Source organism: Cariama cristata, unplaced genomic scaffold (assembly GCF_000690535.1).
Source record: "Cariama cristata isolate BGI_N322 unplaced genomic scaffold, ASM69053v1 scaffold8421, whole genome shotgun sequence".
Taxonomy (NCBI): domain Eukaryota; kingdom Metazoa; phylum Chordata; class Aves; order Cariamiformes; family Cariamidae; genus Cariama; species Cariama cristata.
Window position 1 is genome coordinate 1,931 of NW_009598626.1, and position 27,713 is coordinate 29,643.

Below are 27,713 nucleotides of genomic sequence, written 5' to 3' on the forward strand. Positions count from 1 at the left end.
TCTTGTGGAGGTGTTTCTCGGCTCATTTTTGAATCTGAAACTTCCACTACCTTTGGGAATGCCATACCGATACACTGTTAGGCATGAATCGATGTTTGCCCTAAAACCATTTTCTCCACTTCCATTGCAATACACTGGAAATAAACACTGGAAAAAATTGTACTCAAATTAATTTTATTAGCTCAAACAATTTACACTCTATAATGAGATCTATGATACACAATAAAATCCATATGCCAGGAATCCTTTGCATGTAGTACAAACTGAAGGGTACCGTTCTACCAGTGCATCACGTTTCCAAAAATAAAAATCTGGTGACAAGTGATGCAAACATGAAACAGGAACACTAAACAGCATGCAATGCTTTAAAAGGTTATAAAGCCTATATTACTTTACAAAAGATTCAAACACTACACTGAGGCATCCAAAATTTATTTTTAATCTTGCAAGTGTAAAGAACAGTCCAAACATTTTAGAATCATTTCAAATGCTGCTAACACTTTGGATACTTTCTTGTATTTCAGAGCCAGATCCTACAGTATCAGTTCCAGAGCGGTTTATTGTCTGCAGTCTACTCTGATCTCCTCTTGTTCCACCATTTGGAATTGCCATTTCTTTTGCTCTAGGGATGTATTTCTTTGAGGAACAATTTTTGCTTTTTTCACCAGAAGGACCACTGGATATTCCACTACCATTACTTTTAATCTGTACACTGGAATCAGAAATTGAATGCAGACTGGTAACCAATTGCCTTGCTGAGTGATGTCCTTTTGCTTGTTCATTTTGTTTGACTCTCCTCTCAGAGAAAGTTGGAGTACTATTTCGAAGCTTATCCTCTTTATTTTGGTTAAGTGTTTGAGCGTCATTTTCCGTCCATGAACCTGGCTGATATTGCTGCCCAGCAGTCTGAAGTTCTTGTATTTCTCTAAGAGCAGAGAAGGCATTATTCACACCCATCTGGGACTGAAACGTGCCAGGAAGAGAAACTTGGACGTCCCCAGCTCTGTTCTGAAATAAGAGATTCCAATGAAGATACTGATGCGACTAGAGAAAAAAAAATCCAGTATTGCAACTGCCAACTAAAATCCGCATAGCAAAATGAAGTCTTTACATAATATAGAAAGGATTCAGAGATAATAGCAACCACACAACCTTTATTACCTTTCAAAGCAAGCAAGTTTCAGATGATTGGCAGGGTGATAATCAGAGAGTAGGCACATTACAGTTTCACATCTAGCTTGAACTTTCTACTACAGAAATGTGTCAGTTAACCTGAAGAAGCCAAAGCCTAATCATGTCTATCGTTCTGAAATACCTGCAACTCATTATGTTTGCTCACAGTTCGCAGTAGTGTGGTCCCAATAGCCTATCCCACAATACCTAGCTGCTACAAGAATCTGAACTAACCAATACCACGAGGTAAATATGACAGTAAAGTGTTAGGTGAAGCTTTTTGTAATCGTCCTTTGCCACGTATACTTAAAAAAACCTTTAAGCTCAGGCTTTCAAATGTAGCTGAATTACAAAAATAACGGCTCAAACACACTGCATGAACAAGTTAATGTCACAGTGCAGAAGAGTCCGCCAGCTGAAAACATGGTGGAATTCCAAACTATAACAAATGTCAAAGAACCTAGAATGAGAATTGCTCTATTACTCCAAATAATTTTCGCATATTCAAACTGCAAAACTGGAAATTGCTTTCCACACCATTAAAAGAAACTTAACACTTCTTACAGTAATGTTTTAGAAGCTCATGGTGTTCTTGAGGAATTTGGAACACTTAATGGGGAAGACATTGAGTATAAGAAACATACTGTAATGCAGAACGATTCTTAGTTTTATCCAACTTGGACAAGGCTGTAGGCTCTCTTAGTATCTTAATTTTTAATTGCATTAAAAACTTAAGCCTGGTCTTTTTTTTTTTTTAAGGGAACTTTAGTATCTCCCTTGAAAAATCCAGCAAGTTTTCTACTTATTGAGTAGAAACTAAAAACTTATGTTGTTAATATTGCAAATTTATAGTTGCCTGAAATTCATAGCGTGGTCCATGTAGAAATCTAACAGGACTGAACATATGCACTGCAATTACTTAAAAGAAAATTCGTGCTTTTCAATAGGCATATTGTACTACCTTCTACTATCAGACTAAGTTTTTTAAAACCACTATACATCACTTGTAAATGTTTCTAAAAAAAACCTAGTTATGGTATTTTCCATTTGCAATGGATGCATACCACTACTGGAACTTCGTATTTCAGAATAAGAAACAACATAATTACCACCAACACTTTCTTTAATACATTACAAAATACTGTTTTCTGTTCCAAATGGCAATCACTTAAGAAGCTTACAGTAATCATTTAATTATTATGATCTGTATAAATAAAGCTAGAGCAAAACATTGCAATAATCACTTCATGGATCATTTGGTAATCACTCTCAGTCAGAGGGGGTAACAGCTGAAAAGTACATTAAATAGCATCAAGTGCATTGCCACTAGCATTCCCTCTATAGACTTACATTGTTATTCTGGGTATGTTCCTGTCTTTCTTCTTCAAAAGACTTCTCCTTTAGCATGTTAGCAGGCTTACTGAGAGTAGAATTCATCTGTGGATGCCCCAAAAGACCAAAATCTGACTGGTCTATCCCAGCTAATACAGCAAGTTGTCCAAGTCTGTAAAATAAACAATAGAAAATGACACAAAAAAATTCTTACCCTGCGAAAGACCTAAACAATCAAAACCAGAAGAAGAAACAGAATCTGTTTGAAGCTTTGAAGATAGCTTTTCCATTATTTTCTGAGAAGCCCAAAATAGCTTAATAAAGATGAAAGCTAAAGGTATTTTCCTATCTTTGCACAAATTAGCATGCAGGTTCAAAACTGTCAGCCTCATAACACTGAGTGAAGACTAAGAATGAAGTTCTCCCAGTTAGCATTGATCTCAGAGCAGGATGCTGGTAAGCAGATTCCCTGTCAGGCAGAACAAAGATTAGAACTCTAGCATTCAAGCAGAAGATTGGTGCACATCTCCAAAACTAGTATCATCTCTAACAGCGAAATCCAATTACATGCTTCACAAATACAGTCAATGTGGTTTCACCTGCCAGCTTACAAGTTGGCCAAACCTACCACTTGGGTGTTTTAAGCCTCAATAAGAAGTTGCAGCCATCAGTTGATAGCACAGCATGTTATATATAGAAGCTTATTGAGAAGAGCAGTCTTTGTGATTGGGAGCTGCTCCCTATGATCATGAATAGATGTAGGGCCCATCTGAAAAATTTATTTTTTATGTAGTGAAAAAGCATTTTCCCTTCCCCCAAAGTCTGAAAACAATGGCAACTCTACCAAGTGATTGGCAAAAAATTAGAACACAGCCTCAGGGCGAACTTTACATTAAGTTACATTATTACAATTTGGAGGTGGATGGAAGCAGGAGGCAGGGAGGGCAAATAAAATCTTTTGTGGTCTTCTCTGAACATGTAGAGTAGACTACAATCTATCTTCATATCATTCCTTCATTCTCCTGGACAAGATTGCCATGCCTGGCTACATAACTTTACAAAACAGGTTTGAGAACTTAAGATGAAATTCTTTGGCAAATGGGAAGGATGAACTATCCTCTGGTACAGGGGCAGACCGTTAAAACAAACTTCAATCAATGCTCTCTAAAATATTTCAAGTAATAATAATAATAATAATAATCCAGAATTTAGGTACAGAGGCGAGATTCATCCATCTAGATTTCTGTACTTCAATTAGTAAAAGGGGGCCAATGCAACAGGACACTTTCTGAAGCCAGGTCAACTGCATTTTGAGCCTTTTCTATCATAGGAATGCTAAGAGCCAATAGAGACTTGGAAACATGCTTTAATAGGAGCTTTCTTGTCTTTTGCAATGGGCTTCTTGAAAGCCTTTCCCAAAGACAGATATATGAATTCAGCTGGACAGTGCTTGGGTCTTGTTTCTCCCACTGAGAAAAGACTGAATTCACTTTTCTTCCTTTGCTCTTTGTGAGTACAGTCCTAGAGATCTGGGGGGGAGAAGGTAGCATACTTCATTGAGAGGATAATTTTGGAAAGAGATCTCAGCAGAAACAGTAAGACTTAAGTAAAGTGACAACCTACCCAGCATCTTTAAGGAGGTCTAAAAAAGCGTGAAACTTTTGGAAAGAGTTCTCAATGCTGCCTAGAACACCTTCATCTTCCAAAATCATGTTGGTTACTGACTGCGCATGAAGAACCTCAGATAGGGAGATATTTAGATTCCTTAATCTTGCATTTTCCATTTCCAGCTGGCGGGGCGGGGGAAGAAGAGGTAAAGTCATTTCTTTCATTGTCAGTTAAAAAACCCCAAAATACTCAACCCCACCTTTGCAAGCCTGTAGAGCAGTATGACGAAGAGAAATACCCAAAGTAACTTAATGAAGGCCAATGCTCTCCTTATATTCACCCCTCTATATCCCCTGTACTGCGCATCCCAAAACTGAAAGTTTAAGATGATCCAATTTTTCTCCACATTGAATATTAATCATATCAATGACAAACTGAAAGTTGAATGATAACTGTAGGATACACAGGGTTTTGTGTTTGATGGAAACATTAACTCAGATACTCATTTAAGATTACAGCTATGCAATCACTGCTACCACAGACTTTCCTGATTTCATCTTTTATGAGAAGGACAAAAAATTATACATCTGTGTAGTGCACTGTAGCTGTTAAACTATCATTAAAATGAACAATTTTAGAGATTACTGCGAGTTAATTTATCCCTTCTCCTGAGATAAGGTGCTAGGTCCAAGCAGTCTAGCATGACAAAGAAAGATTTCTTGCAGTGGGATTTAGCCTAAAAAACATTTAAGTACTCCAACTACAGATATCCAGCAGAGCCCACTGGTGCACTTTGCATTACAGGAGGGTAGGGGTGGCCATACCAGAGGACTACAATGAACCTTGTAGAGTGCAGAGTCCTTTGTGGGTATCGGCTCCCTCTACTGTGGGGTACCACTTATCACTCAAGTTCCAAAGGGTACCACCACTTTCATTCCACTCCAGATCACATCTAAGAACCAAATCCATTCATTTGTACTGTCTTACACTCAACTCTATTACAAGAAATTCTGCTTATTGATGCTAAAGGATCTTTTTAGATCCTCAACAATGGACAGAGGGGAAATAAACTTCACAATTTAACTGTGACAAGTTGTTAGCTCAGTTCTGTCATAATGCGAAACCACTTCGCAACAACTGATGGCTATGGCCAACATACTATGCAGAAACCCATCTGACATTTTGCCTGCAGAAACAAAACTTATAAATCAAAGGGACAGAACAAGCCAAATTCAAAAATACTTGCAACAAACAGCTTTTCAGTGCAAGTCATGATAAAGGTGGGAAACCTCAAAGAACTATCCATCTGCTGCAAATTGCAAACAGATTTAATCACTTTCTTAAGAAAAACAAACGTCAGGATGCCCCACATCATAAGTAATACACCAAATGAATGAAACACGCTGAAAGAGTAGCTTGACCTGGAGTTCAAGGCTCTGGAATAGGATCAGGAGAACAAACACACATTACTAAACGCAGATTTCATCATTGCCCGTAGGCTAGTAAATGATCCATGTGACTTTGAACTGAAACTCTGGAAGCTACCACATTAGAGGTCATTGATAATTACTTCTAATTAACCAAGTAGATAGTTTGATTGTTGCCTCCTTTAAAAGTAAAGATGATTAGCAGTTAAGTATCAATACCTCCATTATCCGTTCCTCAGCCTTTGCTCTGGCTCTTTGTTCTTCCTTTAATTTTTCCACACATTCTTCCAGCTCCAACTATCATAACACAGATAAACTATCATGAAACTTATCTCAAAATGTCAGATCAACATGCAATATTATACAAAAACTCATCATGTCCAATTAACAGCTAGCACATGGCATTCCAAGCAATAACATCTGCTACAAAAATACATGACAGAGGTCTACCAGTATAACACTCTAGGATGCAAAAAATTAACACAGAAAAGTGGAAATAAGTGTGATTCACTTAACCAATTTGCAGTATAGCAATAGATAACACGAGATTATAGCACGAGTCTCTTCCACCTATGACATTACCATCAGGAATGTACGTTCTCTACTTCCTCTTCTTTCCCTTCATCTTTTCAAACCTCATTTTTAACTAAATACATCTACCTCATCAAAAGCTCAAATTAGCTCTAAAAAATCCTTAGTAGCCATACCTAGATTTTCAGAATGTCTTCCTCATCCAGGGTTTTATTCCCTATTACAGCAGCAATACAAAATTCTGAACTTTAAGAACTGTACTTTTTCCAATTGGTTTTACTTGGTTCTTCAGCAGAAAAAAGTAAGTTTTTCTTATCCCAAGCTGTTTGAATGAGTTAAGCAGCTTAGTGTTGAATTAACAACAAAAACAAATGCAAACCTCTAACAAATATATTCTAGTCTTATTCATGAGATGCCTATGCTTGTATTTTAAGTTTTAGTTCTAGAGTAGTGAATCTCTCAGTTTCAGTGAACAGTAGTCTGGATAAGTAATACATTTTCTCATATCATAGCTGAGTATTATCATCTTTAATTACAGCATCTGAAGTAGAAGAACAAATAGGAATTTTTGTTCTTGCATGCCTTAACACACTCTTCTAGTTCCAAAGATGAAAACTGTTCAAATTATCAAGCTGCTCTATTTTTCAGAGGGTAGCCTAGATGAATTAACAGTATACAAAGCTGCTTCATTTCTCTATACACCTTGTATACAGGCACATATATGTAACATAAGACACTGCTTTTTGTACACACCTTACCAATCAGTTCTACAGAGAAGCAAAGATCCAAATACTACTGAAATCCTTTGTTTACTATCAAAAGCTTATTCAAGAGCATACTACTGCATTTCATACAAGCAATCAACTGAAAGACTGGTGTGCAACAGAATGCATAGTAAAAATAATCCTTCTACAAATGCAAATGGGTCCTCACAGGTCTTGCAGGATGTGAGGTCTTTTGTATCTGATTCAAAGATGCAGGTTCTAAAATAGCCTAGATATAGGCCTCCCAGTGACAACCACTCAGAGTGAGGATTATGGCTCCATCACTACTGTCCAGTGAAACCCACTCTGAAGATCCCTAGATTAGCATCAACCAAGCTAAAGCTGGAACTAGAAAGCTAGTCATATCTTTATCATCTGAACACACAAAAAAAGACTCTCAGAGGTTAGAAAGTATAGGAAAACCACACTTCAAAGACAGTATTTGGGAAAAGAGTTAACAGTATCTAACTGTCATGATGTAACAAAATCGCCTCCAGGCATGGGGTGGGGGACAAATATCTAAGGAGAACCCTCAACAAATACCACAATCTTACTGCAATCTGCCTCAGAATGTGTGGAAATAATAGGAGCTAGAAATCCTTTTACAGATCCAGAAGCACGGAACAGAAAGTAGCAACCATAATGTTCTACATTCTTAACTTGACATGTAAGCTGGAATCCTGTAACCTACCTTTGAGGATCAGTCACAGGTACCACACACTTGAAGAATTCTTACAGTTCTGTTTATAGTGTGCGTGCATATGTATATATGTATTTTAAAGTTTCTAGGGTTTAGCTGTTTTTGGTAAGCAACTCTACTTTAGAAACCTTAGTTCTATGGTATTTTTGTTGTCGACAGATTTTAGACAATTCTAAAGGTGACAGCACCGACCTTTTTCTTCAAATTGTTGGTTTATATTTTCAAAGGGCAAAGGCTTAGAAAATAGTTAAATTATCAAGATATTCTAAACAGAAATTTGGAGGTTTTGTAGTTTTGTTTAAACTTATCACACTGTGTATGTACACAATATTTGATGGTTATGGGCTGACTTCACAAAAAATTTGACAAACACTGCAGCTACATCTCCTCATAAACAGTATCAGAAGCCTACATTTAAAGAAAGATGCCTTGCACCTGTGCAAACATATTTGTCACCATTAAATTACAAGTATATGTACGCTTTATTCTTTGATTTGCTTTTGAGAAATTCACTAGCTTACACAATCCTCTAGTCTTTGTGCAGAAAAAATTTATTAAAATACTTCAGAGAGAGCTAAATGTACATCCAGGCTACAAGATTGAGTCTTCTACTAGTGTAGTCCAGAAAGATAGCACTGACAGCCTTTAAGATGAATAGCAAATAGATCTCTAGCCCTCAGAATTATTATATGCAATATGATTACTCAACACTAGACAGAGGTATGAAACTGAAGGTTAAAAACTAAAAATATAAAAAAACTTTAGTAACTAATTAGCCATGTTTTTCTACTTGATTACATTGTTGTCCTTATTTTTAAAAAAGAGTTGTAGTGTAATCTCTACTTCTACATAATTGACACAGTATTCGTGTGTAGAAAGAGTTACTAGGCTAACTATATTAAGGATGAAGTTCACCATCTATATCCTTAGTTGAAATTTCAAAATCTGGGAGTTTCCTCAACTACACTCTTCATCAGATGCAATTCTGACATTTCAGATTCCCTTTAGTGGAAGGAAAGAATATTTATCAGTTATTTTTCATTTAAGCAGAAATTAAGCTTTTTGTTAACTAAAGTTTGTGGGTTTTTTCTTAAATGAAAACAAAACTAATATTGTTTCACTAATTAGTATGCTTAAAGCCCCTTTTTGAGCAGACGGATGCAGGGAAGTTCTCAAAGACTTGCATACTAAAGTGAAAGTCTGGCCATTCAGTCACATCAAGGGATGTTTGGAGAGTTTGTTTGGCACAGTGGCAGTTTAAGGAGTTCCCACATCTTACTGTTTATTCCCACTCTGCAATCCCATCGTTTTAGCACAGCTAGTTGTCCCACTTTACTGAAAGGCCGTCCCAAGGCCTGCTACAGCCAAATACACTGGATTACTTTTCAGCTAGATCAGTTCCTCAAGTCAGCTGCCGACTCAAGCAGCTCTCCACTCCAGCAGCTCCCCACTCAAGCAGCTCTGCAGTAAGAGCTGTTTAATGACAGTACCTAAGCCAAATTAATGCAGATAAAAAGGCTTCTCCACTTCCCCTCTCACATTATCAGTCATAGACTTCTGCCACTTACCATGCTCCAGTTCTGGAATGCACCCAGTCACATAAGCCAATGTGAGTCATTTAAGATGGCTGAAAACCTGGAAAAATATCACAGAACCATAGACTGACTGAGGTTGCAAGGGGCCTCTGGAGGTCATCTGGTCCAACCCCCTGCTCAGGCAGGGCCACCTACACCCAGTTGCCCAGGACCTTGTCAAGATCGTTTTTTATTATCACTGAGGATCGAGACTCCACAACCTCTCTGGGCAACCTTTGCCAGTGCTCAGTCATCCTCACAGTGAAAAGTGTTTCCTGTTGTTCAGGGGGAAGCTCCTGTGTTTCAGCTTGTGCTCATTGCCTCTGGTCCTGTCACTGGGCACCAGAGAAAACAGATAGGCTCTGCCCTCTTTGTACCCTTCCTTCAGGTATTTATGTAAATTGATAAGATCCCTCCCTCAGCCTTCTCTTCTCCAGGCTGAAGAGTCCCAGCTCTCTCAGCCTTTCCTCATAGAAGAGATTCTCCAGTCCCTTAACCATCCTTGTGGCTCTTCATTGCACTCTCTCCAGTATGCCCATGTCTCTCTTGTACTGGAGAGCCCAGAACTGGACACGGTACTCCAGGTGTGGCCTCACCAGTGCTGAATACAGAGGAAGGATCACCTCCCTCAGCCTGCTGGTAATATTCCTCCTAATGTAGTTGAGGATGCAATTCGCCTTCTTTGCTGCAAGAAGGCTCATGTTCAACTTGGTGGCCACCACGACCCACAGGGCCTTCTCTGGAACGTTGCTTTCCAGATGGTCTGCCCTCAGTATATATTGGTGCATGGGGTTGTTCTTCCCCAGGTGAAGGACTTGGCACTTTTCGTTGTTGAACTACATGAGTATTCTCCACATCAGCAAGTTGAATCAACTTGCGTTATGATCAGATAAACATGAAAAAAGACACAAGAGAGAAAAAGACTGAAGCAAGAACTGCAAAAGCACTAAGGGATGGAGGGGGAATAGACTTCACAATTCAATGGTGACAAGTTGTTAGTTCTCTTCTGACACAATGTGAAACTGTGCTTCGCATCAACATAAGAAAAAGGATGGGTGAGGCACAGAAACAGTTTAAGGCTGTTTAAAATAGGCAACTATCACCTAAAAAATTATTTTGGTTTTCAAATTCAGAAAATCAGGAAAATCTGGACCTTTACAAACACAAATTAATCACACATTATCCCTTCCTTACGGTTGTTCTGTATGTAATACTACGGGTAACACTGACAACATAAGTCGATATGACAACCCTTCCTCAAAGCACAAAACACTGTCTGCCTCTGCAGTGTGTCCTGAAAGTAATATTCCTCCCTGTCCAAACACCAAGAATAAATACATCAAGCATTTACTGAAAGCACCGTACTTGCTGCATAGAAGTTTTTGATGCAATATGCACGTGACATGGAGTTCCATGATTCCAGACACAATGCCCTTGATGGGCACTGGAGAAACTGAACAGCACAATGTCAACATATTGCACATGAACAGTAATATGAAATCACCTACAAAGAAGAAAGCTGCTAGACAACTTTAAGTCCCAGCAACATGTGAAAACCTTGAAAATCTTCCGAAACAAAAATTTTAGAGAAAGAGGGTAGGCCTGAAGAAAAAGTATGCATCAGCTGAAAAAAAGACAGGTAGTTCTTTATGCAGTATTTGTACAGTCTTTTGGCCTTCCACAGTAACTCTAAGACACCCTAACTTTAGATCTGCCTATAGATCTGCAACAAGTTAAGTTTCAGCTTTGCTTACATAAAGACAGAAATACGGTCTTAATATTTATACACATGACCAGTTCATTCACCCAGTGTGGTGCTCTACGACTACCACCACAAAAACCAGACTGACTACAGGTCTTATTTTTATCAGTATTTATTTGGAGGCAGTGCAGATTCTCCAAATAAAATTAAAATCTTAACACTTCAGAAACAACCTAGTTATTCTGCCTGAGGGTGTTACTTTATAATACTGCTAGAGCACCTCAGCAGCATTACCGAGCCACCAAAACACACTCTTTGTTTTTCCCTTCCTTCTATAAGAACGTTCCCTGCCAAGACATTTGCAGAAGTCAGTCTTGCTACTGCTAGTTTTTTAGAACTATCAAAGAAGTAGAGGGAGTAATAAAAAGCAAATGAAAAAATTTTGTTACCAAGTTCAATTATAAAATGGAGCTTTAACACACGTTCAGTTATTTTTCAAATTATTTTTACAAAACAACCACTACAATATTTTAGCTCTTAGAAATAACATTAAATTACATTTATAAAGGAAATACTTGGAAGGAAATAGTACAGGCAATAACACTGATTAAAAGATTTGTGAACCATGATTCAGGACTGGAACAGAGACATTATGCATATTGCAGCTGTGTGTATTAAGTGAAGTTCATCCTTAGTATTTGCCAATATGCTTATAGCATACACATCTTCATAAGAACTATTCAGAGATTGGAAATCCAGTGCATATTTGACACGCACATTTTGAAACGGAAGCCTGTGTGATATAATGCAGGATAATTAAAAGTTACTCAGAAATCCTGCTCCATGACTGGTTATTAGCTTAGCCATAATTTTCTGAATAAAACATAGTTCAATTGATATAGTTTGCCTTTACAGAGTGTAAGGCACAGAACATGCTTCTTACCTGTAATTGTTGAGATTTTGTTACATTAACTTTATCTAATGATTTTGCCAAATCAGGATGATGTATGATATCATCTAAATCTTCTGTGTCTTCGGTTTCAGATGTAGAAGCACTTTCTACTGTCACTTTCACAGGAATACCTGTCTAATTACATCAGAAAAGAAGAACACACCCACTCACAGCATTACAATGTGCATAAAAATCAAAGATTAAATAGTACCAAAACCTTGCTTTGAATGCAGTTGTTTCCCAGTCCCTTAAAATGCATATACATTGTCCAGCTATGCAAATTTATCAAATAAATTTGCACAGAACAACATATTAAAAAAAAATCATATGTATGTATATATTGGCTATATGAGGCAAGGATTTAGTAGCAGGGGCAGCACCTGTGAGGACAGGCTGGGGCTGCCCTATGCAGGGCACAGCTGGTTCCAGCTGGCTCCAGCCAACCCACCGCAGGGCATGGTTGGGCCCCTCAGCCCAAATGGTGCTGCCTCTGCGAAAGCATGTTTAGAAAAGGGCAAAAACTGCTAGACCAGCAGAAGAGGAGGGAACAGAAGGAGTGAGAAAGAGGAGAGGGAACACCGGGCTCGCAGGACAAGGAGGAGGTGCTCCATGGTGGAGCTGATATCCACACTCCAGCCAGGGAAGACCCCATGCCAGAGCAGAGGGATGGGCCAAAGGAGCTGCAGCCTATGGACAGCCTGTGTGGGAGGAGGTTTTCCGAAAGGACTGCAGCCCATGGGAAGCCCACACCAGAGCAGGGGATATGTGTGCTGACTTCAGCAACCATCAGACCCTTCTGCGAGCCAATTCAATTCATTATTACACACTAACACAGTTCTCTAGCTTTTCTCTGGTGGGTCTGGCAGGGAGGATGGGAGGAGATGGAAATGAGATGCGAAGAAGGAAAAAAGAGGGGATTTTTTTTTTTTCCCTTGCTATTATGTTTACTAAAGCGGTTCACAGATGGATGCAAACACAAGTATGTGGTCCAAAAGCAAAAGGAGGAAAGAGAAGAAGGAGAGTGCAGAACCTTTCAAAGAAAAATGCTGTTAATTCTCTTTATTGCCTCTGGATGGACTGTGCCCATATTCCAACCCAGCTTGCTCATATGGCTAAGAAATCAAAAGACAGTAATACAGAAATGGGAGTAAACTAAGGATCAAAGAACTTTCACCCAAATGCTGACATAAGCAATTATCTTGCAATCCTATAAGACAGAACTTTAAAAGTATGTTCCAGTCTTAACTTTTAGACAGTAAGATTCTGTTGAGAACACTTTCATCTTTTTTCAGGCATTCATCTACTAAATAAACCATTGCAGGGGCGAGGGGGTGGGGGAGAGAGTACCTGAATCTTCACTGGTAATTCTTCAGTACTATCCACTGGCCCCCCTCTAAAGTTAGAAAAAACACTTTTGAGAAAAGTGAGTTTATAATGTCACCACTGCTACTTCCATTTCCAAACACGGGATTCTAGGACAGGTGAAGCAGTAAGAGTAAAACCAGCATCAGACACTGCCCTGTATCCCTTTAACACTCATTACATCCTCATTTTGCTCTATTGGCACTCCTACTTAATCATGAATTAGAGCAACATTACTGGATGCTAGCATTAACATCTACAATAGGCATCTCGCTTAGTTAATTATTATGAACTAAAGTCAACAGGAGAATTTGGTGTTCAGCACTTTGAAAAACAAGTTTAATAAAAATAGTTATGATAGAGCATTAAGTAATTTTTTGTTTAAATATTTATATAGCCTCCACTTTGAGAGGCCAAGGCTTATGGAACACATTAAAAAACCAAAACAATACAGAAACTGTTTCAAAAGGAAGCATGGTAACAATATTATGGCTTCCATGTGTAACGATTTATTTTTTTTTTTCATTTCACTTCACAGGACTTAGATGATCACAACAATTCTGTTGGTATTGCGGGAGATGGAGCAGAAAGACAAGGTGGAAAAAATACCTAGGCACCTCAAAGTGGACACCAAATCAGCTATACTACAAGCTTAGAAAACTAAATTGTATCTTCAGCCATGGTAAGTCTGATAAATCATTAGTAACAAGAAAACAAGCAAGCAACGTGGGTTCGGTTGGGGTGGGTCTTGCTACACCTGAATATTCCTATGGTCATCATTCTATCTTTTTGTGTATTTTAAAAACTTACTGGAATACAACTTATGTAACATCCTCAAAATTTATATAAACAGAAAAAATTATGGATGAAATATGAAATTTTATGTGTAACTTTCAAATACGTAATTTAAAAAACTAACACTGCTCTCCACTACATTTATCATGCAGGTTTTATGCTTTAATATTTTCCCTTGTACTATGAAAACCTCACCTGCATCTCTTTGCACGTTCTGCAGTCCGCCAAGGAAGGAAGCCTTTTGTACCTGGCGGTAGTGGTTTCGGTGAGTAACTATCTTTCACAGATGTATTTTTTTTCCCAGGACTTGCAGACTTTTTAGGTGGTAATCCTGTATTGAACAGCAAGAATAAGGGGAAAGATAATTCATTATACCTAGTTATTTACAAATAAATTCACAGGACTGTAGGAAATCTACCTTTCAGTCTAATTTTGCTTAAGTGTTCAAAAACTTTTGGTTTGCTTCTCAAGAAGAGGGGTGGACAGCTTATCTGCTTGTAATTATAAGCTGGTATACTTAACTGCTATGTTTAGTTGATGTAAAAAAGACACACCATCATTCAAAAAAGGAAGCAAAGTTCTGTAGCTAAAGAGGTTTATTCACACTACTAATTTCAGATACCTAACTCCATTGTCTCAAGCGGGAGCTAAGACAGTCCGGGTAGTCAATAAGGCTATCTCTGTGCTTCAAACTGCCCTCTAGTGGCTTTAGTGTGAAGAACATTGGGTTTGTAACTGCCAAAATGCCTGAAGCTAAAGCTGCTACTCATGTTGATCGGTTCTACAGAACACCAGCAAAATCTTCACTTAAGAGGAATAATAATGAAAAGTCATGTTCACTAGTCCAGTCTTTTGTTGTTGTTTAAATCATACACTATTACTCAAAGTAGATTCAGAATAAATACCTAGTGTGGATGATCACATCCACATCACAGGTTGTGTATAAGTCAGAAACTAACAAGCCCAGAAAACTGTTTACCTAATATTTCATGCAGTGAGAACTAGTCATTTCACTACTGAGAACTCAACGTTATTGCCTCTCTGAGATCAATAAAACAACTAATTTTGTAATGGTATAGAATGCATAACGGTGGTAATGGGATTCCAAATTTCAGTTCATCCTCAACAAGTAAACAGGATAGAGTAGTTTTCACCTCCTGACTCATCCCTCTATTTAAAACAAACAAAGAAACAACAAGAAAAAAAACAACTCTCAAAAAAACCCCAAACCACGACAACTATATTTAAGCCAGGATTTTATTTTTCCATCACCCTGATCACCACAGTTTATTTGTTAAAAGACTTCAATTTGATTTATGCTTACTTCTTTGCTTCCAGATAACTAGAGCAAAGATGAAAGACAGCCAAATGTATTACAGTGAAATTTTTAGTAACTTACGGAAAAATATTTAGTGATCACAGCTATCACTACTTAATTATAAATATTCAAGATACCTATATTATTTTAAACATGCTATTTATAATAGGTTTACAAGAAGTTAAAAAACAAAAAACATCTTAGAACATTTTGTACATCAGTAAAAAATGCATGCCTGTTTGTTCTGGCAGAGGACAGTCTGCTACAGAAAGGTTATAACATCAGAACAACTAGGCAACTTATTACCGCCAAGCTTCCTAGAAGTGAAAGTTTGTGGACAGGATGCACTAAGAATAAATATGCGCAATGCTTCCACATATCTAAGTCAGCATATCATACCATTTTTCCAGCCACATATCTAGCAGCACTAAAAACAAAAGAGTTTCCTACAGAAACCACTGATGGTAGAAGACACATTACTGAATTAAGAATAAATGGAATTTTTTTGGAAGACAAGTATTCTGCAAAACACTGACATTTAGACATATCATATATTTTACAATTAAAGCTCTTAAATATTAAAAGATTATTTTGTAGACAAAATTTAGTATAGTCAGAGAAAATAGACAGCATTACCAATACGAATAGTAGCTTTTCCTTTTCGACCACTTCCCAGGACAATAGTTCTTTTCTTTGGTCTAGTTTTCAAAGCATCCTTGGAAGATGGAGATGTCAGCCACTTATACTGGAAATTTTTTTTTAAAGAAAGACAAACTGTTTTAGTAACTGATATTTAAAGAGCTGCTTATTTAATATTAGAGGGGTTTCTGTTAGATATATGGACAACACTGCTAGTTACAAAAACTTAACAATAAATTGTAAAATTCAGGAAAAAAAAAAAAATCCCACAAAGCCCCAATTCAAACACAGATTCAATGTGAATCTGAGTGCTACATTATCAGAAAGTGTTCCCAGAACACCACTATAATATCCCATCCAATATTTTCCTTTCTCCTGTGCAAAACTCTTCTCCTTTTATAGTAAAAAAAAAAAAAATGGCATCAACCCTATAAAAAGGAAACTCTGGCTTTTGCATTTCATTCTCAGAAAGCTGCCTTGCTAGGAATGACTGGCTCAGGCCAAAGTTCTCCAGAGTAATAAAAGCTTCCCTAACATGATTTTGTATTACCAATAAAGTTAGTATTTTAAAAAATACAAAGTTTAATTTTCACTGCCTGTAAAGAAAATTCATCCTTACACAGTAAAAGCTTCCAAACTCAAATTAAGACATGGTGATAATCAAAGGCAATTGCCGTACTTCAAACTTGATTTCCTTACAGCAACAGTGCTATTCTTAAATGCTCCCCTTGCTCCAATAAGCTTTATTATTCCAGGTAGATATTCTTAAGTTACACTGTCACTTACTTTTCAGTGTGCATCAAGCTATAGTTAGTACAAAGTCTAGCGTTAAGCAGCCATCGAAGGAAATGCAGCTGATATTAACACAAAGCTTATTCAGACAGCCCTAAATGCCACATCAGAGTACTACGAACAGTATGCCAAAGTTATTCCCACCCTGTTCACAAGGAAGATTAAAATGCCCTTACTGTGCTCTAACTAACCAAGTTTAGTCCAAGTTTATCATTGGCAAGAAAAACTTTTGGTGTTTTTTTTTCTTCTAAACTTTGGACTCAAATAATCCTTGTGTAAGTTTTGCCGGGTCTACAGCTGGATCTAGCTCCTGAGACAAGTGAATTGTTCATTTTAAACTAAAAAATAGACAGAGTAAAATTAAATTGGAAACTTCTGAGAGCAAGAGAATCTTAATTTTGTTTCACTGTGATCATGAAAGAGCAGCTATACTAGGTTAAACCTAAAGTTCATCTAGCCCAGTAGCCTGTCTCTTATCTAGGTGCCTGCTGCTGTTGTACAACATCTAAGTATAAAGACAGCAAACATATTATAAGACAGTGCTGAAAAATGACCAAGTCCTTGAGGTGAGACTATGAAAGCAACTTGTTTTATACACCTTTCAGTGGATTTTTCCTTTAAGTTATTCAGTCTCTTGCAGAATCTACACAAACTTTCACCACGTATTATACCCAATCACATCTACGATTACAATGTACTATACTAGCTACACAGCGCGGCTAGGATAATACAACTTTCCTCTGTTTTAGCTGCCCATCAAATTGGAAGGCATCAATTAGCAGTAGGCATCTCTTCTTGCAAATTTGAAAACCCAAGCCAAAAGGCAAGCACCTACATGCTGTTGAAAAGCAAAGGGAAATAATCAGTTTTTATGCAGAACAGGATGGAAGGGCTACTGTGACTAGTACCCAGTAAGCAAGTGGTGACAGTACATTACAGGCTATTTGTGGCAGCGGAGGCATGACCTTTTGTAGTTATGATTGCTTATTATTATGAGGCCCTTCAAAAGCGCACCAAACTTCTCGTTGTAAAGAAACACAGCAGCACCTTAATATAATTTCCGTGTAAGCAAAACCACAGAGTTGACACAACAGGTGTCATTATGAGATGGTACAGAATGCAGCTCTGCCACTCTCAGACATAAACAAATTCAGTACTTTACTGAGTTTTACTCATGAGAATTATGACAGTTAGGCTTTGGCAGGATACAAAGCTGAAACTTGAGGTAGATAAAACTGGAGGCAGTACTGGGGATGATCATCCGTGCATCTCCTTATTTATCTCTGGGTGAGATATGATATGAGTTAGGCCACTTGCTGCAAGAGCAAGCGACAGACTCACACAGAAAATTACATCTCACACAATGAGTTCAAGAAGTCTCTACACATAGGCTAAACTTAGTCCATTTAATTCTTCATTTTCTATCAATATGAAATCCAGATCTCTAGCAACTACAATAGGTAAAAGAAAAAAAAAAATCCCTACTAAATTAAATAATTTCCAAGATAGATACCCGTGTTTTCTCCACTACAAAAAATGAACCAGCACATAGTTTTAAAAGCTCACAGGTTTGGAGGCAGTACACAGATGACAAAAGGAAGCAATGCAGATGCTAACTGACTCTATTCTGTCTGACAAGCTTAAGCTACAAGAAACAAACACTGCTTCTTTAAATTTGTAAACTTAGTTTATATTGGATACTCCATTAAAAAAATCATGGAAAATCTGAAAAATAACTGGAATTTTTGTATTACGCTAAAACTTACTAAAAATAGAAAGAACTAGAGTGTCAGTTACATCCGTAATTTAGAATATGTCATTAGGTCTCTCACAAATACACTCTTAAATTGTTTTTACTTGTACTTTTTTTTTTTCAATGGTACACCTGAATTTTGACTATTGACAGAGTGAAGAAAGTCCTTGCAGTTCTTTCTGCAAGAGAGCTTAGTGACCAACTGTTTGTCTTCATTAACACCTCTGACAATTTACAAATTTATTCCCTGAGTTTTGACTCAAAAAAAAAAAAAACAACAAAAAAAAAACTACAAAACAACACACCAGCAACACTCATACACAACAAAACAAAACCCCACATTGCTGACTTTCAATATAGAGCATATCAAGATGCTACCTCAAAGAAACTGAACTGTTTTTCTCTTCATAATATCCAGGCTTCTGCAACTGAGCTCAAAACTGACTTTAAATCCTAGATTAAGGTAGCAAATGTTTCCATTTCAAAAGAGCATCAACACCAAATGTTTGTGTTCATCTTGCTGAACAGGGGGATTATCCCCTTCGGAGTGTCTGCACTGTTCCCAAGACAAACAGCAAACATTATTTACAACAGCCAAATAAAAACAGGCTGTTTTTATTTGTGGAAGAAGCAAAGTTACTTAGCAAGCTGGTTGTGAGTCCTTTTTCATTCATATTGTTAATGAGGTATGAAGAATTACTAACATCACCAGTAAGATTTAAGGTACTGCACTACCTGGATGAATATAAAACAACTGTCTTTAGTTGAGTGATCTCTTACTACATAGGAGACTCCCCAGAGAGTTGCTTCTTTTCACGGTTCAGCTTTCCAATCATCTTGAGCATCTCCAGGCAGATGCTATTTTTATGTGATCCCTGAAACATTCTGCAAGTGTTGATTCCATCTGCCACGAAGTACTCCTTCACAACCAACATCAATTTCTCAAAAAAAGTGTTTAAGAGATTGAAGTGGGAAACTGCATTAATTCTCAAGGAATTCTACACACAGACTTCTGAGTTTATTAGATACTCCCTACAGATCCACAGCTCTGACTTTTAAGCCTTTTCAAAACCAAAAGTGCAATAAGTTCCAGAACAAGAACTGAGATTGCTGCAGCTCTGTGAAAACAAGAGTATGCTCATTTGTTTGCTGCCTCCTTTGGGAATCAAATCCGATTTCTGTATTATAAACACAAGACTCAGTATTTAAACAGTATATCTAATCATAAATGGTCCAGATATTCAGTTTATGCATGTTACTGTAAACTCTCTATGGACTATCAGATAAAGATGGCAAGGAGTACTGTACTTTAACTAAAGTCTGTTTTCTTAGATGGTTAGCATCTGAAAGGATGGTCCTGAGTAACTTTAAAAAAATCTTAACTATGTAAATTATTGAAAAAAAAAGTTTCAAAATAAATTCAGTTTTAAATTTTAAATTGTGATCTTCTTTACTTTTTAATGAAAAGTTATTATTACCATGTTAACAAGACACATGCAGTAGAAAGCCTCCCAGCAGTCCAGCAGCAATATTTACTTAACATTCTATGGTAATGCCCAAATATATACACATATTTCCATTTTTCTTTTCGTTAAATGGATATCCTGGTTTTAGTATGTTACATCTTAAATTACATAAGAAATCACACAAAATGCCCAATACTATATCATGTTGCTGCTAGTGTTTTTCGTTTTTCCCTTCGTAGTGTTTTGGTTTTTTGTTTTTTAAACTGCTTAAGAGTCAGACTTCTGTTTATAATTGGAACAGCTGTTTTAGATTAATTCTGAACAAAGTTGTACTTTAAAAAAAAAAAGCAAGGGCAGCTACAAAGAAAACCCCAAACTCACTCTAAAATGCCTAACACATACCTCTGAATTAGCACTATCTCCATTCATAAGTACTCTTTCAATAATGTTTTTCATCATAACGTGATCTAGGATGAATCAAGATATCTTATTAAGAATTTCTTGTATGAGACAAGTATTTATGCAAACAAACAGACCATTGAATAAGCAGTACACATTACCTACCCTGCTCCCTTCCCTCATTTTAAAAATGTTTAGCAAAATACTGTTGCAGGTTTTTTTCCTTAAAAGCAGTTTCGTTTTCCCCACAAAGTTAATGGAAGAAAAAACAAACCACAAAGAGGACAAAGGTAGATGCAGATACATACCAATTAATGGATTTTTTCTTATGTCAAGTACCACTAAAGTTGTATTAGTTTGAAGAGCATGTAATAATGACCTTGCTCCTTCATTGGATATTCCACACTGCTGCAAATCAAGTGCTAAAATGTTTAAGGAGGTAAAAAAAACAAAATACTCAGTGGCATAACCTATAGTCAAGATCTAATACAATTAATCCACACCTGCTGAAAACCTCCATTTCATAGAACATGAAGCATGAGAAAAGAGAACATGACGATAATAGCCATGTTTAAAAACAAGAATACTACTTTCAGAGAAAAATACTAGAAATTTAAATCAGTATTATAGATCAACATTAAAAAATAACTGCTAAACAACTACAAAGGAAGGAACATAAAAATCACAGTTTAGTCACTGTTCTTGACAATTCCTAATAGATATAATATTCCCAGGCACCAATTAGTTCAACTGCCCAAGGTAACATCATAGGTACAAACATGCAACTTATATTTAAAAAGTCTGAGTCAATTCTTCTACAAGTTTGTTGCTTGCACACATCAGTAAATTACATGGTCACCATCAAACAGTACTATCATGGCTTTGGCATTTATTTCATGTTGTGCATGCACAGTATCACAGAATGGTTGAGGTTGGAAGGTCATCTTGCTGAACACCTCTACTCAAGCAGGCTCACTTAAAGCCAGTTGCCCCATACCATGTTCAGATAGCTCTTAAAGACCTCCAAGAATGAAGGCTCTACAACCACTGTGGGCAACCTGTGCCAGTGTTTGGTCACTCTCACAGTAAGAAAGTGTTTCCTGATGTTCAGGAGGAACCTCCAGTGTTTGTCTGTACCCACCTCCTCTTGCCCTATCACCAGGCACAACTGGAAAGAGCCTGGCTCCATGTTCTTTACCACCTCCCTTCAGGTATTTGTATACCTTGGTGAGACCCACCCTGAGTCTTCCCTTCTCCAGGCTAAACAGCCGCAGCTCCCTCAGACTTTCCTGAAATCAGAGTTGCTCTAGTCCCTTCATCACCTTAGCAGCCCTTTGCTGGACTCCCTCTAGTAACTCCAGCTCTCGCCTGTACAGGGGAGCCCACATGTGGCGTCACCAGTACTGAGCAGAGAGGAAGAATCACCTCCCTCAGCCTGCTGGCAAGTCTTTGCCTAATGCAGCCCAGGACATCATTAGCCTTCCTTGCCACAAATGCACTTTGCTGGCTCACAGTCAGCTTGGCGTTCCCTAGGACCTCCAGGACACTTTCTGCAAAGCTACTTTCCAGCTGCACAGCATGTTCTGGTGCATGGGATTATTCCTGCTCAGGTGCATGACTTTGCACTTCCTTTTGTTAAATTTCATGAGGTTCCTAACAGCCCCTTCCTCCAGCCTGTTGAGGTCCCTCTAGATGGCAGTACATCCATCCACAGCTTCCCAGGGATCCAAGTAAGGCTGACTGGCCTGTAGCTCCCTGGGTCCTTCTTGAAGATAGGAGTGATGTTTGCCATCCTCCAGTCCTCAGGCACCCCTCCTAACCACCATGATCCTTCAAAAATTATTTACAGTGGACTCAAAATGACATCAGCCACCTTCCTCAGCACTTGTAGATGCGTCCCATCAGGGCCTATGGGCTTCTGTATGTCCAGTTTGCCTAAGTATTCTCTAATCTGATCCTCTTCCATCAGTATACATGTAACCTGTACACCTGGCTCAAACTATAAAACAAATTTTAACAGGTAAGTACTTGATTCCGTGTACAGAATGCTATGACTTCTTATACCACCACCATCAGTCATTTTGTACAGATATACTGTTGAACAAATTATTTCTCCAAAATACTAGAGGACAATAGTAGACGACACAATAGTATTTGGATACTTTGACAAGTCAAAAGAGGAGTAGAAATTTCTTTTGAAGAAAGATTACTCTTTCCTAGCTAAATAGTGAGTTACTCTTCTGGCTACATTTACTATAACTGACAATTTTAAGTTTTCTGCCTGCCGCTACTGTATCTTAAGAGTCAATATTTCACAATACCTTTTAGCCAAAGGTCCTCTCCTAGACAGTCAGCAAAGGCATTTGCTCCTCTATCTCCAACAAGCATGTTGCAGTTGAAAGTAATCCGCCTCAAGCCGGTCATATAGTCAAGGTCAGGTCTCCTATAACGTAGGCTTTCAGCCCAAGCTTCACCGTGTCTTTTCATTGCCTGGTGCTTTGCAAACAAAGAAGCTGTTACCAAATGCAAAGGCAAAGCCATTATTGATGACAAGATCACAAGTTATCTTTGTTTGTAACTGATGTTTAGTGGCTTGAGTGCTGATATAAGAAACACAGTTATACCATTTCTGAGTTCAAGAAATAAGAGTAATTTTTAAACATTACAATTAAGTCAGGTTTGTTCTGATCATCCACTTTGCAATGCAAATTATTAAATACGGCTACAAAACATCTTATTACCTTTTTTGGCAGACAGACACTTTCAACGCATCTTGAACAGGAAACACTCAGTAAGAAATTACATGCTTTCATGCCAGCCAATGTTAACATTAATTAGAATATTGTACTTGTCACAAGCTTACTAATCAGTTAATTAGTAGCTTCTAAACTGTAAACTCAATTATTCTTACCCAATGCTTACGAATACTTAAGATATTTTTCAAGATTTGTGACAATGAAAGAAGCACTCCCCAGAACAGGTGTCAGACATTTACAGCTCTAATCCTCACTTAAAGAAAATGTATCAATCTGAACTGTTATTTGTTTAACTGATGTTTACTAAGAAGTACCATATTTAAATCCCACACCAGTAAACTGAGCTACTTTTGGCGTACAGTCACAAATTTCAGGACTATTCACATATTTAACTTCAGTATTCACATATGCTGCTCACAAAGTGCTTTGATGGATCTAGAGCTTGAAAGTAAAAGAAAAAACCAAATGTATTTAAGTTCTTGTGAACATTTGGTTCTAAGAAAGGTGATTACCTTTAATACATTTGCTGTGTGTTCTGCCCCTCGCCACGTGAGGCTACATCCTGTGAAGTTTACATATCTGATAGTAGCTGAATTCTTTACACTCTGACAGATTGCTGAAGAAAACAAAAGTATGCACATTACCTACATACACCACAGCCAGTTTATCAGAACACATTTTTTCACTGCCATGTTAAGAAGCTGAATCAGCTTTAACAGGCAAAAGCCCTCACAAAGAACTAGTGTTGAAATACAAAGTATATTTTAAATACATTTAAAATGTTCTAGGATTATATATTTCTAGCACAAGTGTTTAGCAAAGACTATCTGAAGAAGCTATAACATACTGTATTTCAGTTTATTTATGTAAACATGAACAAATCAAGAAAGAGTTAACCTCAAACAAATATTATGCCTGTTGTTTTAAATAAAAGTGTAAACATCATTGTAAAGTAGTATGGCTATTTACTAGCATCAAGTGAAGAAATTCAAGTCTTCAAATGTTGTTAAGTCATGTAGAATAAAGTGAAGATTGTTATTTTAATCACTATAGACAAATTTAAAACAGGAATGGAAATACTGAAATACTTACTTACCTATTTAAAGGACTAAAAAACTGAGAAATATATTTATACATTTTTGATTCTGAACTTACTTTCTAATCCTCCATCTCCAATTGGACAGTGGGCTAAAGAAACACTCTCCAGAGATGAAGCTGTGGCCAAGCCCTTCAGAATAAAAACAATGTTTGTTAACTGGCTTGAAAAGCAAATATATAAACAAAGACAAGACCACATCACCCAAACTGCTCAGAGCTCTTTCTGTTCCCTACAAGAAAATCTAGGGGGTTCAGAAGAGGTCAAAACAAGTGAACCTTAAAGCTCACTTTAAGCTGGTTCATTTCTTTAGCACAGGAGGAGCCATAGCCTATAGGCAACAAGCAGCAACCTCCTTTCCTAGAAGCAATCCACAAGCAAACTGGAGCGTTCCAGTAACACATACTGAAGACCTGTTTTTATCTCCTTGGCATCCCACAACTTTCCTTCTGTCACGGACATGCACAGTAGTTTCAGTCACAACTCTAAGTTACACACCCCAAACACATGGCAGAGATGTTGCTAAGAACCTTCTAATAAGCCTTGATGAATCAGGGCAAGGGAAGGTTATGTGATTTTGACAGGTTCTGCAAGACTAGGTTATACTAAATGTCTCAGCAGAATCATTCATATGACGGATAACACAAAGATATCTTAGAAGAGGAACATCTTTGCCTGTGACAAATATTTATAAAATTTAGTTGCTACTTCTCTATGTTCTAAGCAAATTTTCCATTTATTTGTATACTAATATATTCTCACCTTTGTTAAAAGTATTAGATCTCTCTCCCTTAGAAGCAAACCCTGCAGTTCTAAATTTTTTAGTACATCTGATACACTGAGACAACCTTTGACAGCTTTGCATAGTTGGCCAGTCAAGTCTTTTGATCGAATTGCTGGAATTCTCCTTCTAAAGTAAGTTTTATGTCTTTCAACACCTAGTAAACAACAAAAATTACACATCAGTAAAATCCAGTCCCTATTGATTTAAAAGCAATCATAAGCATACCTTGCTTTTTTGCTGCTTTTCTTAAGTAGAAATAATTCCTTAGATATTACAATTCCTTCCCCCATTTATTCAATCACACAAAGATTTTATGCCACAAATTCTAAGATACATACATCAACGTATTTATCTTTTATAGCCATCACTACAAACCTGATTCTTCAAGACCCTGTTGATGAAAACTTCTTATTCCAATAGAAGTCAGAGTCTTATTATGCCTGATAGCATTCAGAAGTGGGGCCCAATCAGCACCTTTAATACGATCTACAGTTAGATCAAGAGCACTCTGAGACAGGTTAGCCTTCACAGCTTTCAGTGGCACAGAGCCTTGAAGAGCACAAAGATGTTCATAATGTGAGTAGAAATCCAGCATGCACTGTCTTCTTATTTTAACTGACTCAATCATTTCTTTTATGTGGTAAATGTCTCTGCAATAAAAGGGAGGGGAAAAAAAAAGATACAATCTTTTTCCAATGTATAATTGATTTTGCAACACAGTCTCAATTTAACAGGCATACCCAAAACATTAATATGTTCATGCATATTGTATAGCAGTTACATGTCTTTGATGCAGCAGCTACAACACTGATGTCTTGTGATGCTCACTACCTGTGTAAGTACCACTGAATGAATAAACAGGTGGAAAAAAAATCAACCAAAAAGTCTGCATTTTTATTCTCTCACACAAAGAGGAATACCCAAAACACAAAAGGCCTAATGTTCAGGCACTAACTGCTGTAAAGTTCTTGTTTCCCTCTTAAAACTTAATTTTGTAGCGTGAGGGTCTGCAGACTCCTGAAAGACTTGGCCACTCCTTGACCCAACACCAAGGGATACAAATGACTATTCCATAGAGAACTACTTCTGAGCTTCTCTGCTACTTCAATCAAAAGTCTAAATTCTGATAATACAGGACATAATGTGTGTTTTCCTAAATGTTTTTGTTATTGCGTACCTTATAAACTTATCCCAGGAAATTCAGGAAAGCACTTTTCAGGCATAAGTTTTTGTTACAAATTAGTACTCACATAGCAAAACAGTGCTAACTCCCAAACAGAATTCTAAATACTGCCACGGCACAGCTATTAAGTAATTCCATAGTGTCAACAGGAATATTTGCCAGTATATTTAGAAGATCCATTTATTTATCTATTTATTTATTACTCAAGATAGCATTAAGTATGCCACATGGAGTATCAAACATTGTTCACATTGTGAACATTTTTTCATATTGTTAAAGACTGGAAAGCTTCAGCTGTTCTTCTAAAACACTCTGTATGTCAACATGGGACACTGGGTGGCACTGGGTATACGGTTGGACTTGATGATCTTTGAGGTCTCTTCCAACCATAATGATTCTATGATTCTAAGAGTTGCGGAATATGTACAAGCATGTGAGGAAAGTCATTTGTAAGAATATAATCTAGAACAAAAATAATCACATTATTAGTATTTGGATGACTGAAACTGTAATAATAATAGGTCTAGAAACTCTAATAATAGTTTCTCTATGCCCTTTTGTTTCTTTTATTTTAGCTCTAATTTACTAGCATCAAATAATGACCACGCTGTGGCCACAGGAACAGAAATGACTAAATTATAATCCAGTACTTCAGCTTCAGAAAGTGACCATCAATTGTAAAGCACCACTGACTTGGTGATGTATCAATGCACAACATATTAGCCTTTTATCTCCAGAGCTTAAGCAATATTCTTTCATGGTGGCTTTCACTGCAACACCTGAGCACCACACCTCCAACTGAAGTAAAAGAAAGGAGGTTCTGGCCCTAGCACTGAAATTTAACCCACTTGCAGGTAGAAAGAAGGGCCACATTCATCAGACCTACAGTAACTTCCAACTGAGAGACTGCTATGTAAACTAGAACTCTTCTGCATGGAAGTTAGTGCACCTGACACAAACCTAGAGTATGTGCAGCTGGCTCTGAGAATGTACATTGGGGACAATTATTTACTGTCTCTTTCAATACAGAAGCAAGAAGACATCAGATGATACTGGCTGGTGACAAACTAAAAGTAAAAAAAGAAACCAAGCACACAGTAAAACTGAGAAATCGAGTTCCAGGCTAAGAGCTTTTAGGAAGCTGTAAGGTTACAGCGATTCAAAAAAACAGCTGGTCAAATTTATAGGGGGACAAAAATATTCCATACAGGACCACTGACCACAGAAACAATGACCATGCCCTACCTCCGGAACAGCAAGACACACAGAGGAAGCCTAACTACATGGTTACTCTCTGCTTACACATTTCATTCAGCATGGCTTCGTGGTCTGCTGGGGGTAAACACGTTTTATTTGATCTGTTGGATCACTGTATTTAAGTATATAACACAGCATCCATCTAACATACTCAAATAAACAACTCTGGGTATAACTGCGGTAAAACAGGTTTATGTTTCACCCACTCGATATTGCCACCAGCTCAGGGAACTACTTCAGCGCTCCGCTTCCCCAACAAAGTACACCGTTAAACCAGCACGAAGTGAGGACTGCGCTGCTCGCCATCAGCCACGGGGATAAAAGGGAAGCGCCCAGGAGGCGAGAAAAGC

General features: G+C 37.5%; 1 protein-coding gene across 1 annotated transcript; it reads right to left on the reverse strand.

The window, feature by feature from the left end:
• Positions 1-483: 483 nt before the first annotated feature.
• On the reverse strand, positions 484-25,551 carry CEP78 (centrosomal protein 78kDa). The gene is made up of 15 exons (XM_009709366.1): positions 25,299-25,551; positions 24,902-25,077; positions 24,199-24,271; positions 23,556-23,659; positions 22,609-22,783; positions 20,596-20,709; positions 20,291-20,355; positions 15,875-15,983; positions 14,116-14,251; positions 13,111-13,156; positions 11,755-11,898; positions 5,760-5,837; positions 4,129-4,295; positions 2,524-2,677; positions 484-1,008 (listed from the first exon to the last, which is right to left on the reverse strand). Exons 1-15 carry the CDS (start codon positions 25,549-25,551, stop codon positions 484-486), a joined length of 2,319 nt encoding a protein of 772 aa, XP_009707668.1.
• Between the last annotated feature and the right edge of the window lie 2,162 nt (positions 25,552-27,713).